We start from the raw sequence: 19733 nt of genomic DNA on the forward strand, positions 1-19733 counted from the left end.
ACCTTAAGACTAAATCGCACATATTTTAAAAAGATCTATTTACATGAAAGTCTTGCTAGTGTTCACCAAGGTCTCCAGACAGAATCATTCAGTGCCAAATGTACTGAATTTCTAGGCAAATCTGATGATGGGTGCTGTGACGGCAGTAAAATTTTGCTGGAATGCAATTCAGAGGTCCCTGGAGTTTTTATGCCAATGGGTGTGGCACTGGGTATACTCTGGATTGATCTTGTATTTGGGAAGGTGGTTCTGGGCAAGAGAAAAGCCAACTGTCCATCTGTAAGGGGCACCACTTGCACACCAGGAGCATTAGCTTTGGGAACACTGGAAGAAGCAGAGTTATCAGGGGTGCTTGAATGTGAGTGCATCTGAGACACAACTGGAACATTGACCATGAGGTGGGAGGGAATGAAGTTAATATCAGAAATGCAGTTGATAAGATGCTGTAGGAGGTTGCTTCTGACGTCACTCTGGATGCCATCACTGGTAGACAAAAACTGTGTAACTTCTCTGATGCACTCGCTGAATCCTGCTCGGAATTTGTTAGTGATGCCAGAGGTAATGTTCAGGGAGTCTAGAGAGAAAGAGAGAGGCAAGAAGAAAAACATCATTCATTAAAAGCAAAATATGAAATTTTAGCCTCAAAGTTTTTTAGATTTTTAAATTGATGTAATGTTCAGAATTACCAGGAAAGTATCTGTATGTATATGTACTGTGCAGGACTCTTTTAATGTATGGGCACTGGCCAGGGGCCACAGGAGCATAGGAGCCTGCGACATTTCTGATGCCCATGTATGTTTCTGTTTTGTTATCAAAATGGGCTCCAGCACACTACTTTGCTCAGGGGCCTATTCTGCTGTTAAAACGGCCCTGGTACTGTGTGTGTGTTAAATTGGATATTTTTGGTGGATTAACACAGTATACATTTACAGGGTATGGGGATTTGGGGGTAAATATTTCCTATACATATGTAAGTGTAATTGGCATGTTCCCCCCCCTAACACTGTATCCATGTGTTTTTGACTTCAGCAATACAGTATAAGCATCCATGGCTTTTAAAAAAGAAACACAAACACGTTATATATATATATATATATATATATATATATATATATATATATATACACAAACACACACACACACAGTGGGTAACGGAAAGTATTCAGACCCCCTTCAATTTTTCACTCTGTTATATTGCAGCCATTTGCTAAAATCATTTAAATTAATTTTTTTCCTCATTAATGTACACACAGCACCCCATATTGACAGACAAAAAAGAATTTTTGAAGTTGTTGCAGATTTATTAAAAATGAAAAACTGAAATATCACATGGTCCTAAGTATTCAGACCCTTTGCTCATTATTAAGTAGAAGCACCCTTATGAGCTAATACAGCCATGAGTCTTCTTGGGAAAGATGCAACAAGTTTTTCACACCTGGATTTGGGGATCCTCTGCCATTCCTCCTTGCAGATCCTCTCCAGTTCTGTCAGGTTGGATGGTAAACGTTGGTGGACAGCCATTTTTAAGTCTGTCCAGAGATGCTCAATTGGGTTTAAGTCAGGGCTCTGGCTGGGCCATTCAAGAACAGTCACAGAGGTGTTGTGAAGCCACTCCTTCGTTATTTTAGCTGTGTGCTTAGGGTCCTTGTTGGAAGGTAAACCTTCGGCCCAGTCTGAGGTCCTTAGCACTCTGGAGAAGGTTTTTGTCCAGGATATCCCTGTACTTGGCCGCATTCATCTTTCCCTCGATTGCCACCAGTCGTCCTGTCCCTGCAGCTGAAAAACACCCCACAGCATGATGCTGCCACCGCCATGCTTCACTGTGGGGGACTGTATTGGACAAGTGACGAGCAGTGCCTGGTTGTCTCCACACATACCGCTTAGAATTAAGGCCAAAAAGTTCTATCTTGGTCTCATCAGACCAGAGAATCTTATTTCTCACCATCTCAGAGTCCTTCAGGTGTCTTTTAGCAAACTCCACGCGGGCTGTCATGTGTCTTGCACTGAGGAGAGGCTTCCGACAGGCCACTCTGCCATTAAAGCCCTGACTGGTGGAGGGCTGCAGTGATGGTTGACTTTCTACAACTTTCTCCCATCTACTGACTGCATCTCTGGAGCTCAGCCAAAGTGATCTTTGGGTTCTTCTTTACCTCTCTCACCAAGGCTCTTCTCACCCGATAGCTCAGCTTGGCCGGACGGCCAGCTCTAGGAAGGGTTCTGCTCGTCCCAAACGTCTTCCATTTAAGGATTATGGAGGCCACTGTGGTCTTGGGAACCTTAAGTGCAGCAGAAAAATTTTTGTAACCTTGGCCAGATCTGTGCCTTGCCACAATTCTGTCTCTGAGCTCTTCAGACAGTTCCTTTGACCTCATGATTCTTATTGGCTCTGACATGCATTGTGAGCTGTAAGGTCTTATATAGACAGGTGTGTGGCTTTCCTAATCAAGTCCAATCAGTATAATCAAACACAGCTGGACTCAAATGAAGCTGATCTCAAGGATGAGCAGAAGAAATGGAAAGCACCTGAGATAAATATATGAGTGTCACAGTAAAGGGTCTGAATACTTAGGACCATGTGATATTTCAGTTTTTCTTTTTTAATAAATCTGCAAAAATTCTTTTTTTTTTGTCTGTCAATATGGGGTGCTGTGTACATTAATGAGGAATAAAAAATAATTTAAATGATTTTAGCAAATGGCTTCAATATAACAAAGAGTGAAAAACTGAAGGGGGTCTGAATACTTTCCATACCCACTGTGTGTATATGTATATATATATGCCATACCCAAAGCATAAGCAATCAGACAGCCTTCAATAGCCATGGTGGCTGCAGGTTTTCTATTTAGTTTGTTAATTGTAAGCTAAACTTCGTCCTTACATGAACAACTCACTTAATACAACTGCATGTTCTGACTGGGATTGTTCTGATATTCTAACAAGAAGCATACATTTACTTTAGGATTGAGATCACTGGTCTTGTTTTAATCTATCACATTTCAGTTTTACCACTCCTTCTTAATTCTTCATGAAAAGGAATTAAAGTTTTAATAAAGGACACCATAATGAAATACTAATTCATTCATGCCTGCCATTTACACTCAGTGTGCATTATTCTAACAATTTTGAATTCCTCAGGGATTGAATAAGTACTGTGTAGTTGTGTGATGTTGGAAATATAAATCTGTAATGATGGTTTTGAAGAAAGCCAAAACTCGTCCTGTTTTGCTATTTTATTTTTAAGTGTAGCAATAAGCAAACAAGTAGAATTATGGAAAAAAAGTTCTATCACAGGTTCAAAATTGCTGGAAACCTGTCTGCACCCACCGCCTGTCCTATGTACACTATGCCCATCCCTGCTCAATAGTAACCTAGCAAAGTCTAACCACAATTCTAAATAAAGAACTGAACACCTGTAGAAGTCATACCAGCACAGTGCTTGTGTTGAAGATCTTTGAGGTGTCGCACAGTCATTTCCAAGATATCTGCTTTTTCCAACTTTGAATAACGGGGCATCTGCAATGAAAAACTGGAGTAAATAAATAATTTCTACATAGGGTGTGCCCTAACTGCAAACATTCAAATCGGGTTTGTTTTCTCCTAAATCCACAGCCAAATGTCACAATTAAGGAAAACTTGAGTTTACGCTCAAACTAGCTGTGCAATGTATACCTCAGCATTAACATTTGCGGTGCACCATCTAGTAGAATGTATTTACAATGCATGTAGTAGTAAAATCCATTACATTTGTCTTTCCAACAGATGACACATCAAAACCATTTGCAGTAATAAAATGCATTACTACAAATGTTTGTGATGCGCCATCTGTTGGAATGACAAATGCATTTGTCTCTGTTGGTACAGGATTTGTGAGAGAAGCATTAATATTTGTGATGTATCATCTACTGGAATGACAAATGCAATCCATTTTATTCAAATGTTTTTGACACCATCTGTTGGAATGACAGAAACGCAGCAACCAGATGGACACACAGACACTTAACTTATTATGGTGAATGGAACACTGTTTTTTGATTTTGGGAAAGGGTGGATAAATAGCATAAAAGGAATTAGTGATTGTACCTTACATTCTTGAACAGACAGGTTCCAATATATGGTTGGCAACCCTCAGTTGGACAGATTTGCATGCCTAATTGGCAAGTAAGGATTTTTCCATTAGCTTAATATTCATGTCTTTGTAATGCAGGAGGAATTTAGGAAAACCCCACACAGATGAGGGGAAACATGCACATTTCACAGTTACCAGGTTGGGATTTAAGGAAATGACTCTGAACCTGTAAGCAAGCAATACTAAACACTTCCCAACAATGCAGCCTGTCATTACTGATGAATTACGTAAAAAGATTAAATTCTGTGTTATACTGCAGTAAAATCTTGTAACCATAAATATGAGTTGAAAAGAATATATCCACGTGCAGATAAGCTCAATTTGCAATTAAGAAAATAAAAACGTACCGAACCCATGTCTTTTTTCAGTACATCCAAAATGAGGCCTTTCAGTTGTGTCAGGCTGTCGTTGATTCTTGCTCTCCGTCGCTTCTCCATAATAGGCTTAGAAGTCTGGAGGGAGAAAGGTTTTTCGCATAATTAGTGACTGGTTTTCATGGAGAAGAAACAAAAGAAAGGAACGAATTGTTATATTTGAATTTCGGCCCTCCACCTGCCTTTCCTAATAAAATGCTAAGTAAGTTAATGTCTTGATTGCGACAAAAATGTGCGCGGCGTTTTTAATTTAAATCAGCATACTGAACGACTGTCACGCTACCTCTTCACAGTTTTTCATTTTAAACCGCTTTCTCGGGGAATTGTGGCATTTTAAATGTCGCAGACATACACGCCAGCTTAATTGGCGTCTGACATTTTGTCTGGTCCATTTTGTAGTTTTCCATTGCATGATAAAGTCAGTATCCATGCAAGAAATTACCCAACTGCAGGACACACTCGTGTAACCAAATTATTTCCACCTGAATCGATTTGGTGTTACCAGTGAACCCATTAGAGCGTTTATGGACTGTGTAAACTTCAGACGATGCATACGTCAGCTAAGAATCAAGGTTGGCTCGTATCAATGTTTTACATTTACTTTTTTATTCCATTTACCAATACTTCCCCATTTTGGCAAACGTACCTGAGCGTCAGTTAATTTATTAGGGAAATATTTCTAAACTCACACCGCACTGTCAGTTAGTCTACCTGACATCACAACATATAGGTAAAACTTTATTATACTTATTTACAACTACGTACTATTCTGTAATACCAGGATTCTCTCACACGTTCCGTGAATTTATTTTTGAAACAATGTATTAGTTAGAAACATTTCCAGTGCCACATCTCACTGTACTCCCCGTTTCTCAACTCGCTTAACCGGGCACAGGCTGCGAAAGATTATCAATAACTTCCGAAAGAACGCGAGTGCGAAGCCATCCGTTTGCGGCCTCTTAAATCGTTATCGGCAGCATATCGGTGGACTGTCCGTTGTAATGTGATCACTCAATTATTCTTTTGTCTGTAAGAATAGTGGCTTCCCGCCTCCAATCAGGGATCTGATGCTTACTGCCCTCCAGAACTCTCTGGGACTGTAACGCTTGTCCGGCTATTATAAGCGAGGTAAAGCATAACCTGCGTCCCGTTACCACCTTCTGTCCAACAAAACATGGCATGCCGTTTTCCTTTTGTACAAACTAGTAGAGGTTAGGAGTTGGCACACGGACAGCAAAGTCGACATCAGCTAGGGCAGTGTTTCCCAACCTCGGTCCTGGGGGCACACTGTGGCTGCAGGTTTTTGTTGCAGCCAGCTTCTGTTTTTAATTGGACTCCTGGGCTACTTAAGTGATGTCTTATTTCCCCACGTTCCGTGTTAATATAGAAATTAGAAGACTAAGTTTGGATATATATGTATATATAAATATTCTACTTTTCTAGGTTTTCTAATTGTTTACTTAATCCATTATTTACTAATTAGTGGGTCTGATGCTGAAGTAGTTGCAGCCTTTGATTATTCAGTGTTGTTTGCTAGCGTGTCTGCTCTGCTCATTTTTAATTGTCATTGATAAGATACAACGAAGGGGAAAAACTGCACAGCGAAAGGGCAAAATAGAATGAAAACAAAAGAGAGTTAAGCATTTCAATCTATAGCAAAAGCAGAAATATTTGTAAATGTCTTATAAATGTAAAAATCATGTTGTTGTGCTTTTCTGAATGTAGAATAAAAGAAAAATAATACCAGCTAATTAAATGAGATCAGTGCTATCAGGTGTTCTCACTGATTAGGAATCTGGTTAGAACAAAAACTTGCAGCCACAGTGAGCCCCCAGGACCGAGTTTGGGAAACACTGAGCTAGGGTACCAAAGCACCAGATTATGAGTTGCATGCCGTTTAGGAAACCCTCTAAGCTCGTGGAAAAAAATGACAGAGCAGTTCTACAGAGCGATGCTATGTGGGAACTGTTTTTGGGCAGCAAACAACCATCCACATGAAGGATCTATAAAGATTGTTTGTTTATTTAGATCAGTAACAGGCTACATAAACAACCGTGAAAAGATATTTGCAGATTTAAAAAATAGCAACGTATTCCTGTTTTTAAAAGGACTGTTGTTACATACAATAACACGGGCTCAATTCAGATTTTCTTGACACATCAGTGCCCTGCTATATAGCCTAGCTACTATACATTAAATGTTTATTTTGTTAAGTAAGAGCCTTTTCAAAGCCTAAAGAACCTTTCATACTTGCTGAATGAAAAGGGTTCTCTATCAAGCAATGGTTCCATGAGGAACCGAGCAACTGAGTAAAGTGCAATTTTAGTATCTATATTTTAAGAGTGTATGAGTATTATTTTGGTCTGAATGGTCTATTATGCTAAAGACAACTGTGTCCCGCTGCTCTGTCGCCTCAAACCTGACCATTTGTCAGTCAGCGTTTACAGGTGCGCTTTAAGATTGTCTAGCTTAATTCCTTGCTTGATTTATTTATTTTTATATTTTGTTTATTTATTTTTGCCATTATCAAGAGATACGTGGAGAGAGCAAACCAAATGAGCAACTTCTTTAACAGGTTTGACCACCCTAACCCACTCTCACCTCGGAGTACTGCACCCTCCACCCATCCTTCTGCTGATACCACCATACACCATACCACTGACCCCACCCACAGTTACAGCAGCACAGGTGAGCAGAGAGCGGAGGAGACTTCGTGCCAGCAAAGCAGCGGGTCCAGATGGTGTATCGCCACAACTGCTGAAGGCCTGTCCTTTGGATCTGGGGAGTCCTCTACAGCACATCTTCAAACTGAGCCTGGAACAGGGGAGAGCCCCGAGGCTTTGGAAAACATCTTGTATCACCCCATGGTCCCAAAGTTATCACGTCCTAGTGAGCTGAATGACTTCCGGCCTGTCACTCTGACGTCACATGTGAGGAAGACCATGGAGCGGCTGCTGCTTTACCACCTGAGGCCACAGGTCCGCCTCGCCCTCAACCCTCTGCAGTTCGCATACCAGGAGAAGGTGGGAGCGGAGGATGCCATCATCTATATGCTACATCGATTCCTCTCCTGCTTGGACAGAGGCAGTGGTACTGTAAGAATTATGTTTCTGGACGTCTCTAGCACTTTCAGCACCATCCAACCTGTGCTCCTTAGGGACAAGCTGACAGAGAAGGGAGCAGATTCACACCTGTTGGCATGGATTGTGGACTGTCTTACAGACAGACCTCAGTATGAGCGTCTCGGGAACTGCAGGTCTGACACAGGAGCACCACAGGGGACTGTACTTTCTCCGGTCCTGTTCAGCCTATATACATCAGACTTCCAATACGACTCGGAGTCCTGCCACGTGCAAAAGTTCGCTGACGACACTGCTATTGTGGGTTGTATTAGGAGTGGGCAGGAGGAGGAGTGTAGGAAGCTAATCAAGGACTTTGTTAAATGGTGCGACTCAAACCAATTACACCTGAATACCAGCAAGACCAAGGAACTGGTGGTGGATTTTAGGAGGCCCAGGCCCCTCATGGACCCCGTTATCATCAGAGGTGACTGAGTGCAGAGGGTACAGACCTATAAATATCTGGGAGTGCAGCTGGATGATAAATTGGACTGGACTGGCAATACTTATGCTCTGTGTAAGAAATGTCAGAGTCAACTATACTTCCTTAGAAGGTTGGCGTCCTTCAACATCTGCAATAACATGCTGTAGATGTTCTTTCAGGCGGTTGTGGTGAGTGCCCTCTTCTACGCGGTGGTGTGCTGGGGAGGCAGCATAAATAAGAAGAACGTCTCATGCCTGGATAAACTGGTGAGGAAGGCAGGCTCTATTGTAGGCACCGAGCTGGACAGTTTGACTTCCGTGGCAGAGCGACAGGTGCTGAGCAGGCTCCTGTCAATCATGGAGAATCCACTGCATCCACTAAACAGTATCATCTCCAGACAGAGGCAGCCTCAGCGGGAGACTGCTGTCACCATCCTGCTCCACTGACAGACTGAGGAGATCGTTCCCTTCCTCCCCCACACTATGCGACTCTTCAGTTCCACCCGTTGGTAAAACGTTAACATTATTCAAAGTTATTGTCTGTTTTTACCTGCATTCTTATTACTTTTTAATTTAATATTGTTTTTTTTTTTTGTATCAGTATGCTGCTGATGGATTACGTGAATTTCCTCTTGGGATTAATAAAGTATCTATTTAGTGTTATTAAAATGTGCTTGTGTGATGTGGTAAAATTGTGATTAAAATACCAAAGACATAGTATTTTACTTATTGATAAAATAAGTTCTCGGCAATACACTCAGGCTATACCTACCAATAATCCTTTATGTGCTGTTAAGTAAATTGCGCCCACATTGCGCTTGTTCAAATCTTGACAGTTGATTGGACGCTACACGCATGCTCTCTCTCTCTCTCTGTCTCTCTGTCTCTATCTCTGTCTTTCTTGCATGGAGAATGCACGACAATATCAATGGCATGGAGGCACCTTTAATGTAATATATATACTGTATATAATATTTTTTTTTAATTATGAGCGCCTGGAATAAGCCTCAGTGACAGTAAGGAATAACTCTTATTTTTCACACGTCTGTCATTTTAAAATTGTATCCAGATATTTTTCTTTGCTTCTGTTTGGGATGTGGTTTGGTCGTAATAATTGCCAAACATTACGAATTATTTTCTAATGTTCTTTTAATGAAAATGAAAAAAATGTATGTTAGTTAACTTGTAGCTGTAGTGTAGTGGTGTCACGCAGTGATTGTAATGACAGTGCTGTGCCATGAGGTGGCCATGACTGTCCCATAGGCATAGCCACTAGCATAGTGTCAATGCAAGACATGCCACTGACCTGTGGATAAGCTAACGGCCAACTACACTCATCACCTCTGCGCTTGTGACTGAATATGCTGCTCGTCGTGACCCCATAACTTTGAAAGCAGATTTTGAAAAGGCATAGGTATACGTTATCATTGCGCACTGCTACATGTTGCTGTCAATTGAGCCCCAGGGTGCCCTCTTAATGGAATATGGATGTTTCAGCCTCTTCACGTATTCACGCGAAGTTTCTCCGGAGCTCTGGTTTACAACAGTACAACTGGAATTGAAGAGTTATGTGCTGTCAATGACCTACCGCCTGCCCGGGACTTACTCCGACTTGGCATAAATTGCTCCTTGTATAACAGTCAAGTGGACAAACATTACGCAGACAATAATAGAATTTTTTTTTTTTTTAAAAGTTATAAATGGGCTTTGGGCTCTAGGCATCTATTATAGTAAAGCGTGCTAATATGAGTTTCTTGGATTTTTAAGGAAATATTTGAACCGCCATTGGAAGCCTTTAGATACATTACTGTATACCGCAAGTAGCATCTCTTCCTAATAACAGCAATTAAATAAATTCAAGTTGGTTTGACGCGGAACTGAAAATATCAGTATCAATGGCAATCATGATTATCGGGTTTGAGTTGCAAATACGTTTGTCGAAATGCTTCGTAAATTTCAAACTGCTCGTCCGTACAGCTCACATTTCGGAGAATAAATGTAATGTCACTGTGAGGTGTGGGAGCTTTTCAAAGTTAGTCGATGCCACGCATCATGTAGTGGTAACCAAATTAAGCAGTTTTTTTTTTCAGAAAGTGGGTGATATGCTTTAAACACGTTAAGTTATTTTACAGCGCAACAGAGAGGATCGTCAAACAGCTGCGCTGCACCAAACCGCGGCGTCACCATATACATCGGTGTTCGTCTCCACTGTCTTTATTTTAGTGCCCGATCAGTTTTGAAGAAAGACGGATGCAGAAAATTACATCTTTAACTAAACGATCCTGTTGATGTTTGAGTTAATAAATTGATTAAATGTCACTGCTTTAAATGTTGATTTTAATGAGTGTGACAGTGTTTTGAACATCCCAGACTTCAACACACAAGTCCCTTTTTAAATACTGTGACAGATTTCTTTTAACGCCAGCAACTGGCGGGTATTACTTGAAAATAGCATCAGTTCGGCCATATATGGACATACTGCCTGGCATTGAGTGTTTGAAGTGTAAGGAATGAAATGTGGGCTATTGACCTAAATATCATGTCATTAATTTCACGTTATCAAAACGTTTTTTTAAAAAAATCATCTCCAACGCAGACCTTTCGGACTGCATACAATTTTGCAGATCTCATAAGAGTTTAATATCCTTTAATTAAGGAAATTGGGAATGCATCCGTATTTAACATGTTGCAATATGCAAAACTGACATTTGTACACAATTTCCCTACAGATTTTATTATATTCATCCATCCATCCTCTTCCCCTTATTCGAGATCAGGTCGCGGGGGCAGCAGCTTGAGCAGAGATGGCCAGACTGCCATCTCCTTGGCCACTTCTTCTAGCTCATCCGGGGGAATCCCGAGGCGTTCCCAGGCCAGCCGGGTGACATAGTCCCTCCAGCGTGTCCTGGGTTTTCCCCGGGGCCTCCTCCCGGTTGGACGTGCCCGGAACACCTCATCACAAAATATTCATTTTGCTTTCTAAATACCGGAATACCACGTATACGTTCTCCATTATAGAATTGCCTTGTCTATCGATTGCCCTTTTTTCACATCTTCCCTTAGAATCACGCTATTTTTCTATTCGAATTTCATATAAGGAATCGTAGTCAGCCAATATTTTTATTTTATCTGTGCAAACCTCACATACAGTATTCTCTCATTTAAATCACTCTAAAAGATTGCCTGGGTATCTGGAATAAACTACTAAATGCCGAGACATGAAGTTGAATGGGAAAAAAATTGACATCTGGATGAGATGTCAGGATACCTAAACACTGAGAAAAATGGCAGCATTTCGCAGGCATTAACTGTATTGTTTCACAGTAAGTACTGATGGTTCACACATCGCCTTTGCCAAGTTTAAACAAGCTCAACAAACTCAATTCTCTGTGTGCTGACTGCTTTTTTGTGGTTATGAAAGCTGATTTATGGAGAGTCTTTTTTTTCTCCTCGATAAACCAGTGGTGGTGCAGCATACCACAAAAGCATTTTATTTTCCACCAGACAACATTAAAAAGTTCTACTACATTGAAATGACATTAGTGAATAAAAGTGAATGTCATTTTAAAAAGAGAGAGTTCATACGGCAGGGGTTCAAGGGGAGCCTTTTTGAAATGGCGTATTATTAGCCTGGCAAAGAAGTGCATATCGAAACTCTGTGTATCCTGATGAAGGGGTTTCTGACCAGAGATGTGCAGTACAGGGTAAAAAAGATTGTGGGAAAGGAGTTAGAAAGGAAAATTAAGGGAGATCTTGAGAAGTGGGGTTTCGCAGCAGTCAAGGAGAGACAGAAGGGTTTGTGATTATTGGGTTGAATGGGATTTGAGTTTAAATCCAAAATGAGTAGTATATGGATATTTGGGCTAATGTTTTGGGGGAATGATAGTCTTCGGTTAAGAGATGAAAATGGGAAAAAGACTGTTCCTTAACATGAATGTTCCTGTTGGGGATTGTTATTTTGTAATTTAATGTGTAAATAAAAGTTGTTTTTACCAAAAAAAAAAGTATGTCTTACGATCAGATAGTTGATAGGGGAATTGTAAGTCATTTTCCGTCAGCGTTTTTTTAACTAAAATTGTTCCAGTTCAGTTTACAGTAATTTACTGGCTACTGCACTGTGGTACAATTACAGTTAACATTTAAAAATTCAGGAAATTATTGTAAATTAGAACCGATTAATTACTGTAATTCAACAGCAGCGTACAGCTATTCATTTTGCGGCTCAGCTGAGGTCTCTGTATAGTCTTGTATTTTATTGCAATAAGCAGTGATATGATTCTGTAAAGTATTGTGAATGTAATGCAACTTGTAACCAGTAATTTACCATATTTTTATTAATTTTTTTATCATTATTTTTTACATCGATCAGCTAAATAAACTAGCCTGATAGATCGAATAGTCTCCTCCCTGTGGTCGAATTTCTTCTTCTAAGAAGTATTCGGTTCAAGATCCTGATGGTACACACTTTGCTCTTGGACCATCGTGAGTGAAATAGTTTTTCATATTGCACAGTTTAGGATCTAGATCATTTCCATATTCGGAGTATCAGGAAGGTATAACTGTATGCAATATGAAATCCTTTGTGATACGCTACATGGCACTCCTACTCGCGCGAAGACTCCTTTGACTGCGCTGGATGAATGCGAATCCTCCTCAGCAGCGAAATAGGGTCTCAGTATCTCAAACTGAAAACTATCTCACTGCAAGAAACGTTTTTTTTATTCTACATTAAAATAAACAAGCCAGGTTATTCCCAAACCGTTTCTGTTGTGTTACTATGAATGAAGAAACATTACGCAGAGTTCTCCTGCTATAGAGCGCAGGAAAGGGTAATGGAGTTGGGGTCCACTGAGTAATTTGTTGGAATTTTTTTTTAAATGTCAGGGGTACTGTAGTTGGTAGTATTTTTTTGTACTTTGTATTTTGATCTCTTAAATTAAAAGTCCTTGTTCTAATGATTTCGGTTTTCAAAATGTTCAGAATTTTAAATTATCCTTACTTGAATTCTCTGATGTCTCATCGTTTAAAAAAAAATCTTAGCTACCTTCTACACGTCTGCACCTACTCAAAAATGTCACCAGCAGGGACCAAAAACCTCCGACGTATTATTTTAATAACTCGACTTGTGCCAAAATGATTAGCCGTCTTACCTTTCTGTGATCTGCCGAGGTTTTCGCCTTCCCGCTGTGGGCCGACTCCATCCGGCAGCTCGGACTCTTGTAATCCAGCATGTTTGGTCCCTCAAAACCGTCGAGTGTGTGTCGGTGCCCTAAGCCTAAAACTTGGGGTTATATAGCAGATGGCAGCGAGACGAGGTGTGTGCGCACTTTGGAATGCAGGGCATCCCAGAATTTATTTGCGTTTTTTTCTGCACTAAAGTCGCTTGTGCGCTAATTGAGCGATGTGGGCGGAGGGGGACACAATTCCCCTTTGGGATCTACTTTTCATTCACTTGTCTCTAACTCGCATTTAACCTCTTTTATAGGATTAGCTATTGAGAGTTGTCCTGGGATTTGCCACCAATGAAGAGGTGAATCAAGCTGTCATTCAGCTCCAAATTTGCCCGAAGACCGTCGGGAACTTTCTGCACTTTGCTTGAAGTGTAAACTTGGTAAAAAAAAAAAAAAATAAGCAAATGAATTGCAGGTACCAATCAAAATTGTCATTATTTAAGTCATTATTTTCGTTCAGCAGAGCATGGACTTTTATTCCCAGACTTTTTTCACGTTATACCCACCGTTTGGCGATCTGTTGTGTCAGCGTATTTTATTTTTACACACTAAGTGGATTATTGAAATAGACTTGTTATACTGCAATAAACTAGTTAAGCGCGTTAGAAATCAATGGATGTTTGTACAGACATATCGAAGACGAAATTTCGTCCCAGCTCCCCTTGACACTTTAACAAACAACGCGGCCTCAAGAAATCAAAGGATGAAAACTAAGGTCAGTCAGTGGTATACGAGACGTTACGTCTGCTTATTTATTTATCTATTTATTAAAATGGGTCGGTACACTGTTATTAAGATAAAATAAAGGTTTTATAATAAGACTTTACTGGGTTGTGTTGTTCCTTGTAGAACCATTCCTTGACAAAACTAATATGAAATTGGTTCTTTGGTCGTTGAAAAGGTTCCGATATGTGGGCAAATTAATGAATAGTCGGCTAACTACACTCTTAAAAATAAAAGGCAGTCTGTCATTTTCCAACCCGCTATATCCTAACACAGGATCACGGGGGTCTGCTAGAGCCAATCCCAGCCAACACAGGGCGCAAGGCAGGAACAAATCCGCCTAAATATCAAAGTGCTCGAGTGTTTCTTCAGAAGGATGGCACGGGGTTCCCAAAAGACCCATCCACGTAAAGGTCCCCCCTTAAATGCAATAACCATAAACCAATGGTAACAGATTTGTGAAATATCAGTTTATTCCTGACTCTTGCTGCATACAACAACATCGGCGAAGTTTTTTTGTTTTGTTTTGTTTTGTTTTTTATTCTTTGTGTCCTGCTTAGGTAGCCTAGCATACATAAAGTTAATTACATTTTTATCTTTAGGACCTCCAATGAGAAATGAACTCTGTAAAGTGTTCTGAGTGCACAAACCAAATTGTAAATCAGGTAGCCACGATGATGCTGTTAAAAACAATGGTGAAATAGCGGCCGGCACAAATGTCCCCACCGGGTTTATTGGCAGAGCGAGTCTTCTGTGCAGGTGTCCAGTCGACGGCTGGTTACTTGTCATGTGTGGCTTCTCCGTATTGGATTACAGCATTCAGATAATGGATGGGTTTCCAAAACTGGGGCGCCTTCACTCCAAATTTTTATATTTTCTGTGCTTCTGGAAGGTCCTCGGGTTTCTCCTGCTTTGTTCTTAGGATACTCTTTGTATTATTTAAGTCTATGTATGTGCTGATTCAGTTATAGATACAGGACTACAGTTACCTGGAAGAAGGAAGCACTCATTGAAAACAAAAGGCACTCAGGAGCAATGTTCCCTCTAAGGAACAAGGGCATGTGTGCAAAATATATTTTGTGTGGGCAGTGCTCTGAAACGACTTGTGCTGCACGGTAATATGTATTTTTAGGCTTGCAATTTAAATATGTGATGAAGGCCTGTATTGTGATAATATAATATGTATGCAACTTTATTCATTTACCGCCCAGTTATAGAGAAACATAAATACAAACAAAATACATGTAGCCAAGAAGCTATCAGTATAACTGACTTGAGTATTATACTACGACGACGAGTCATGTAGGATAATAACTAACACAATGTAAGTCAACTAAGTGGCAGTGGCACTACCAGTAATCACACTGTTATTAACATAACGATAATACAATATCAACCACGTTCTTAAAACACAACAGTTTTATATATGATACAGTTAAAAATCTGGCTTGATAAAATTAACAAGGTGGTTTTACAACTTTTCACGTCTAATTTTGCATTCCTTCCACACGTTATACGTTTTGTGCAAATCCACAGTGTTTCCAGCATTTAAATATAATTTTATTCGCATAAGATGATCCAAATGAGTAACGTCAAGCCTGTTTCTGTTTTCACTTTAACACTATTCATGAGGCTAAAACCTCGTTCACAATCAGCACTGGATGCTTGAAAAGTACAGCAAATATCGATTAACTTTGCGAGTGAGCTCAACTGTTCATCATTTAAAGTTACTCCTGCGATTTCAGGTAGTGAATTTATGGTATTTCAGTTTCTCTCTGATCTGAAATTTGAAGTCATTGTATTGAGTAATAATCAACTCATCATTTGTTGTATGTAACAATTCTTTATACTTAGTTCTTTTATCTCTTTGACACCAAAATCAAATGCACGCAGTTTTTCAAACCTGTGGGATCAAAAGCTGACCAAAATTGTAGTTCATCCGCTGGAAATCTTACCTTTTAAAGGATCACAGACTAATCGTATAAACGGTGTGATTTGTCTTGTGTCAATGCCTTCATTTTCACTCAAAATGTGCTTGGCTTTATCATTCCAGTAAACATTCTCACCCAGATATTGTGCTTCCAATTTACAGATTTTAGAAAAGCAAAATTGATGTGCTTCAATTAGTGATAAATTACTTCGTCGTAATAACATGGATAAATGAGCTAATTCAGTTAAAACATCATTTGCTGTTTACACAGCAATCTGATTCAGTGGATCTCGTAATGATTTCAAAACATAATTACAAACAGGATCATTGCAATCTTGCACTTGTTCTTCACATCATCAAGATTTTTAACAAAAGCCCTGACAGCAAAGTGACGTGACAACCAACGAACTTCATGAATTGGTCGAAATGAAATTACATCCATATCATTTACATTTGCCAATTCTTCAAGTGCACCTTTTTTAACTGAAGATCAACTAAATAAAGTATAAACAGAATCACAATATTTTTAAACAAACTAACATCCTTCCATGAATCAGTAATTGCCAAGTCTTCTCGGTGAGCAACACAGTGCTGTTCAGCAAGATGAGGAACCGTTGCCTTGAGTAAAGCGGACAATCCCTTCCGACGGCTTAACATAACTGATGCCCCGTCTGACGTTATCATAACCATGCGGTTCATATCGAGTCGATGATCAGTGTAGTATTGTCTTATTGCTGCCTCAAGGGCTGAAGCATCTGCTAGCTGAATGATCCCACCAAAAACGGTTTTGTAATCACACGAATTTGTTAGACGATATTTAAAGCGTTAAGTCAGTAGGCCTACTTTCATCAACGATGAGCGTGTGGAACGATGCAGCTCGAAGTACTTGATTGCTTCAACTAACTCAAATGCGTAGCTCTTACTTCGCCAACTGTCTGGTATAGAAAAAAAATTCCCATATGGTCGTGAATCATTTGCACTAACAGCATCGAAGTGTTCATCCTGATGGCAAGAAGGACATTATCCATTAAGATTCGAACTTGCTCCTCGTTTGATCGCTGGCGCTCGTTATGCTCAATTCGTTCTTCTCGCTCATTACTTGTTTCAACCAGAAGACGTTTCAGGTCGATTCCATGCGAGCGATTTTACAAAAATTCAAAATTTTCTAAGTGAATACGCGACAATAAATGTCGTTTACAGTAGTCAAGCTTCCACGTAGGCTATTCCAACGCTTTCCGGTGACATATTCGTTGTCCTTGTTAGACTTATTACTTGAACTAGCAGCACAGAACTTACACTTAAGTCCATTCTCGTCCGAGTATTCGTATATGCAACCTAATTCAACTGAAACATTCCTTGAATCTGGCGTATCTGTGGTTACTTTTACTTTTAACCATTCAGGCTTAAATGAATCTCGCGCTTTCTTATTTTGCATGTCTTTACCACTTGTTCCTACAAGCCTTTCTCTTCAACATTTTCAAATATCGACACGAAGGCTGTTAATTTACCGAAATCGACATGAAAACTGTTCATTTAACTACAGTAAGTCTAGAGAAAGCGAACTGAGTGAAGTACAGTAAACAGTGCAGCGACTGGTCACTCAACGAAATAAAATGTGCTAGCTAATGTGGCTCGCTGGTTATTTACACTGACGATCTGTGCGCGGGATTACAAAATGACTGCGCGGCAGGTTTACAACTAGTGTGGCCGCGCATCTTAGAGGGAACATTGCTCAGGAGGTGGGGTGAGGGCTTCTGATGTGAGTCTTAAGTATTTTGTGGCCAAAGACGGTGTGTCGGCCAGGCTTTGGCCAGCTATGGCTCTCATTGTACTCGGAGAACAACACACATTTTTATTTTGCCCTCTTGCTCTCTTGCATTCTTGCTGAAAAAATATATAGGAAATCTGCTAATGTAATTTAAAATGTAAGCACAGCACAGTATAGTGTGGTAAAACTGAAAAATTGTGCACACATTTATTACATGTAACTAAACATACTTTGCCCATAGCAAAGGTTTATTATAAATAAAATGAGCTGAATAATCAAGTGATTATCATGACAGTGACATCCCCTTCTTCTGTTCAGGTTACAGCACTTCTTTAACAACCTTTGTGTGACGGTCAAGTGAGCTCTAATGTTGTCTTAACAGATATCTGTGTTTGTGTTGCAGCATTTACTTCTTTTTTCTGTTTTTATTTTTTTAAGGTGATGAAAAAATTTTGGAAAGATGTGAAGGGTATGTTGAAGATCTACACTATCTACAGCATATAAGGACTTCACACTCTTAAAAATAATGATTCAAAAATGGCACTTTCCTGGGTTAAGTGGTTCCTCTTAAAACCACTGTTTCATTCTGGGAAAGGCTCATTGCATATAAAGTTTGTTATTTTGGCTTTGAAAAGGTCCCTAATATGTGGACGAAACATATTCTTCAATGTATAGTTGGCTACTTAGAAGGGTACTGGCAGGTCAAGAATACCTGAACTTACACTGCGTTACTGTTGTCACGCATGCATGTCCGAGGGTGGTCTTACAGGCTCTGTCGAGGTATGTAATGACCCACCAGGATAAGAGGGGACTTATTGCTTAAACTGTCATCTCTCCTTCTCTCCACGGTGCCCAGAAACTGCCCAGTGAGGGCAACTGACTCCGCCCCTTCCAGTTCAGCCCCCACAAAAGCCAGAGCTTCCAGGAAGGAGGCACAATATTTGGCAACAGCTGCCCAATGGACATGTTCTGCTACATAGGGACCTCGCTTGTGGCCAACCAACCAATTCCTTTACTTTGACTTTCAGCCACATTGTAGTGCTGATCCTTAGGATATTTTCATTTTTGTATAGCATGTCCTGTTTGGTGATTGTTAAATGGTAGTAGCAATACTGTAGTTTGTAAATGGGGCTTGTCTAGATTTGGAGGGGCTCGTGGGAATTGTAGTGTGTAGCTGTAGGCACTGTAGGGTCTGTACATATATGTACGTAAATCCAGAAGAGAGAGGTTGGTGTAGGACTTCTTGAGCTTTTCCATTCTCCACCAATTCCATCATCGGCAGCACCCACATAGCCCCCCCCCCTACACATTTCATTGCACCACAGCTATTTTCTGCAATTAGTATCATTTTTAAGAGTTTACTTACTGTATGTGATGAGTTAATTTGTGTGCAGTGTGTTATTGATAAATTGATATTTAAATGTATTTATTATGCACATATACTCTATTGTGTTTACTTGCACTAAAACTACTGTAGGTGTTGAAAAACAAAATATACATTTGTGCTAAATGATGAAGTGAATGGGATAACCAGTTATGGATCTGTTTTCCTGCATTTTCGTTTCTTCACCACTTCGAATTTTTCATTATTCCTTCCCATGATTGATCTTTCTATCTGGGCTCCTGTTGTCCACTCCATTTTTCTTTCAGTAGATGACATTTTAAGTCCATGTCATATGAGGGTTCAGCACAATAGTGGGGTAGAGATCTATAGTCACAGTGAAGGGTGGCTAAACATTTTATAGAAATGCAAAATGTAATACGTCTTGTGTGAACAAGCTGGGCATTGTCTCTTTAACAGGCTTATTCACCTGCCTATGCAGCCATACCACATGCACTTTAGAATAGTCATCCAGCTGAAGCTAAACATGTTCAGGCCCGGCCAGTACTTGGATGGGAGACCAACCAGGAACAAGCTGGAGTTGCTGCTGGAGAAGCTGTTGGCGAAGCCAGCAGGGGGTGCTTACCCAGTAGTCTGTGTATGTATCCCAATGTCCCAGAAGTGACGGGAGCCACTGTTCAGTAAAAATGGCGCCATT

At 40.1% G+C, this 19733-nt stretch overlaps 2 protein-coding genes across 2 annotated transcripts in view; one reads left to right on the forward strand and one right to left on the reverse strand.

The window, feature by feature from the left end:
* The window catches only part of slc12a9 (solute carrier family 12 member 9), a 253109-nt gene that overhangs the window by 209247 nt on the left and 24129 nt on the right, over positions 1-19733 (forward strand). The window lies entirely within an intron of this gene.
* LOC120526470 (transcription factor HES-1-like) lies at positions 63-13664 on the reverse strand. Its single transcript, XM_039749635.1, has 4 exons — positions 13193-13664; positions 4474-4578; positions 3426-3513; positions 63-574 (listed from the first exon to the last, which is right to left on the reverse strand). The coding sequence occupies exons 1-4, from the start codon at positions 13271-13273 to the stop codon at positions 63-65; spliced, it is 786 nt and encodes a 261-aa protein (XP_039605569.1). The 5' UTR covers positions 13274-13664.

This window comes from Polypterus senegalus, chromosome 3 (genome assembly GCF_016835505.1).
Source record: "Polypterus senegalus isolate Bchr_013 chromosome 3, ASM1683550v1, whole genome shotgun sequence".
Classification (NCBI taxonomy): Eukaryota; Metazoa; Chordata; class Cladistia; order Polypteriformes; family Polypteridae; genus Polypterus; species Polypterus senegalus.

What these genes read in the sequence shown, in the direction of transcription:
- LOC120526470 (XM_039749635.1), bottom strand. Translation starts at nt 13,273, where the DNA reads ATGCTGGATTACAAGAGTCCGAGCTGCCGGATGGAGTCGGCCCACAGC. An exon ending in CCTCGGCAGATCACAGAAAG is followed by an intron (nt 4,579 to 13,192) that starts GTAAGACGGCTA and finishes TTCTCCCTCCAG; the next exon opens with ACTTCTAAGCCTATTATGGA. An exon ending in TGAAAAAAGACATGGGTTCG is followed by an intron (nt 3,514 to 4,473) that starts GTACGTTTTTAT and finishes TTTTCATTGCAG; the next exon opens with ATGCCCCGTTATTCAAAGTT.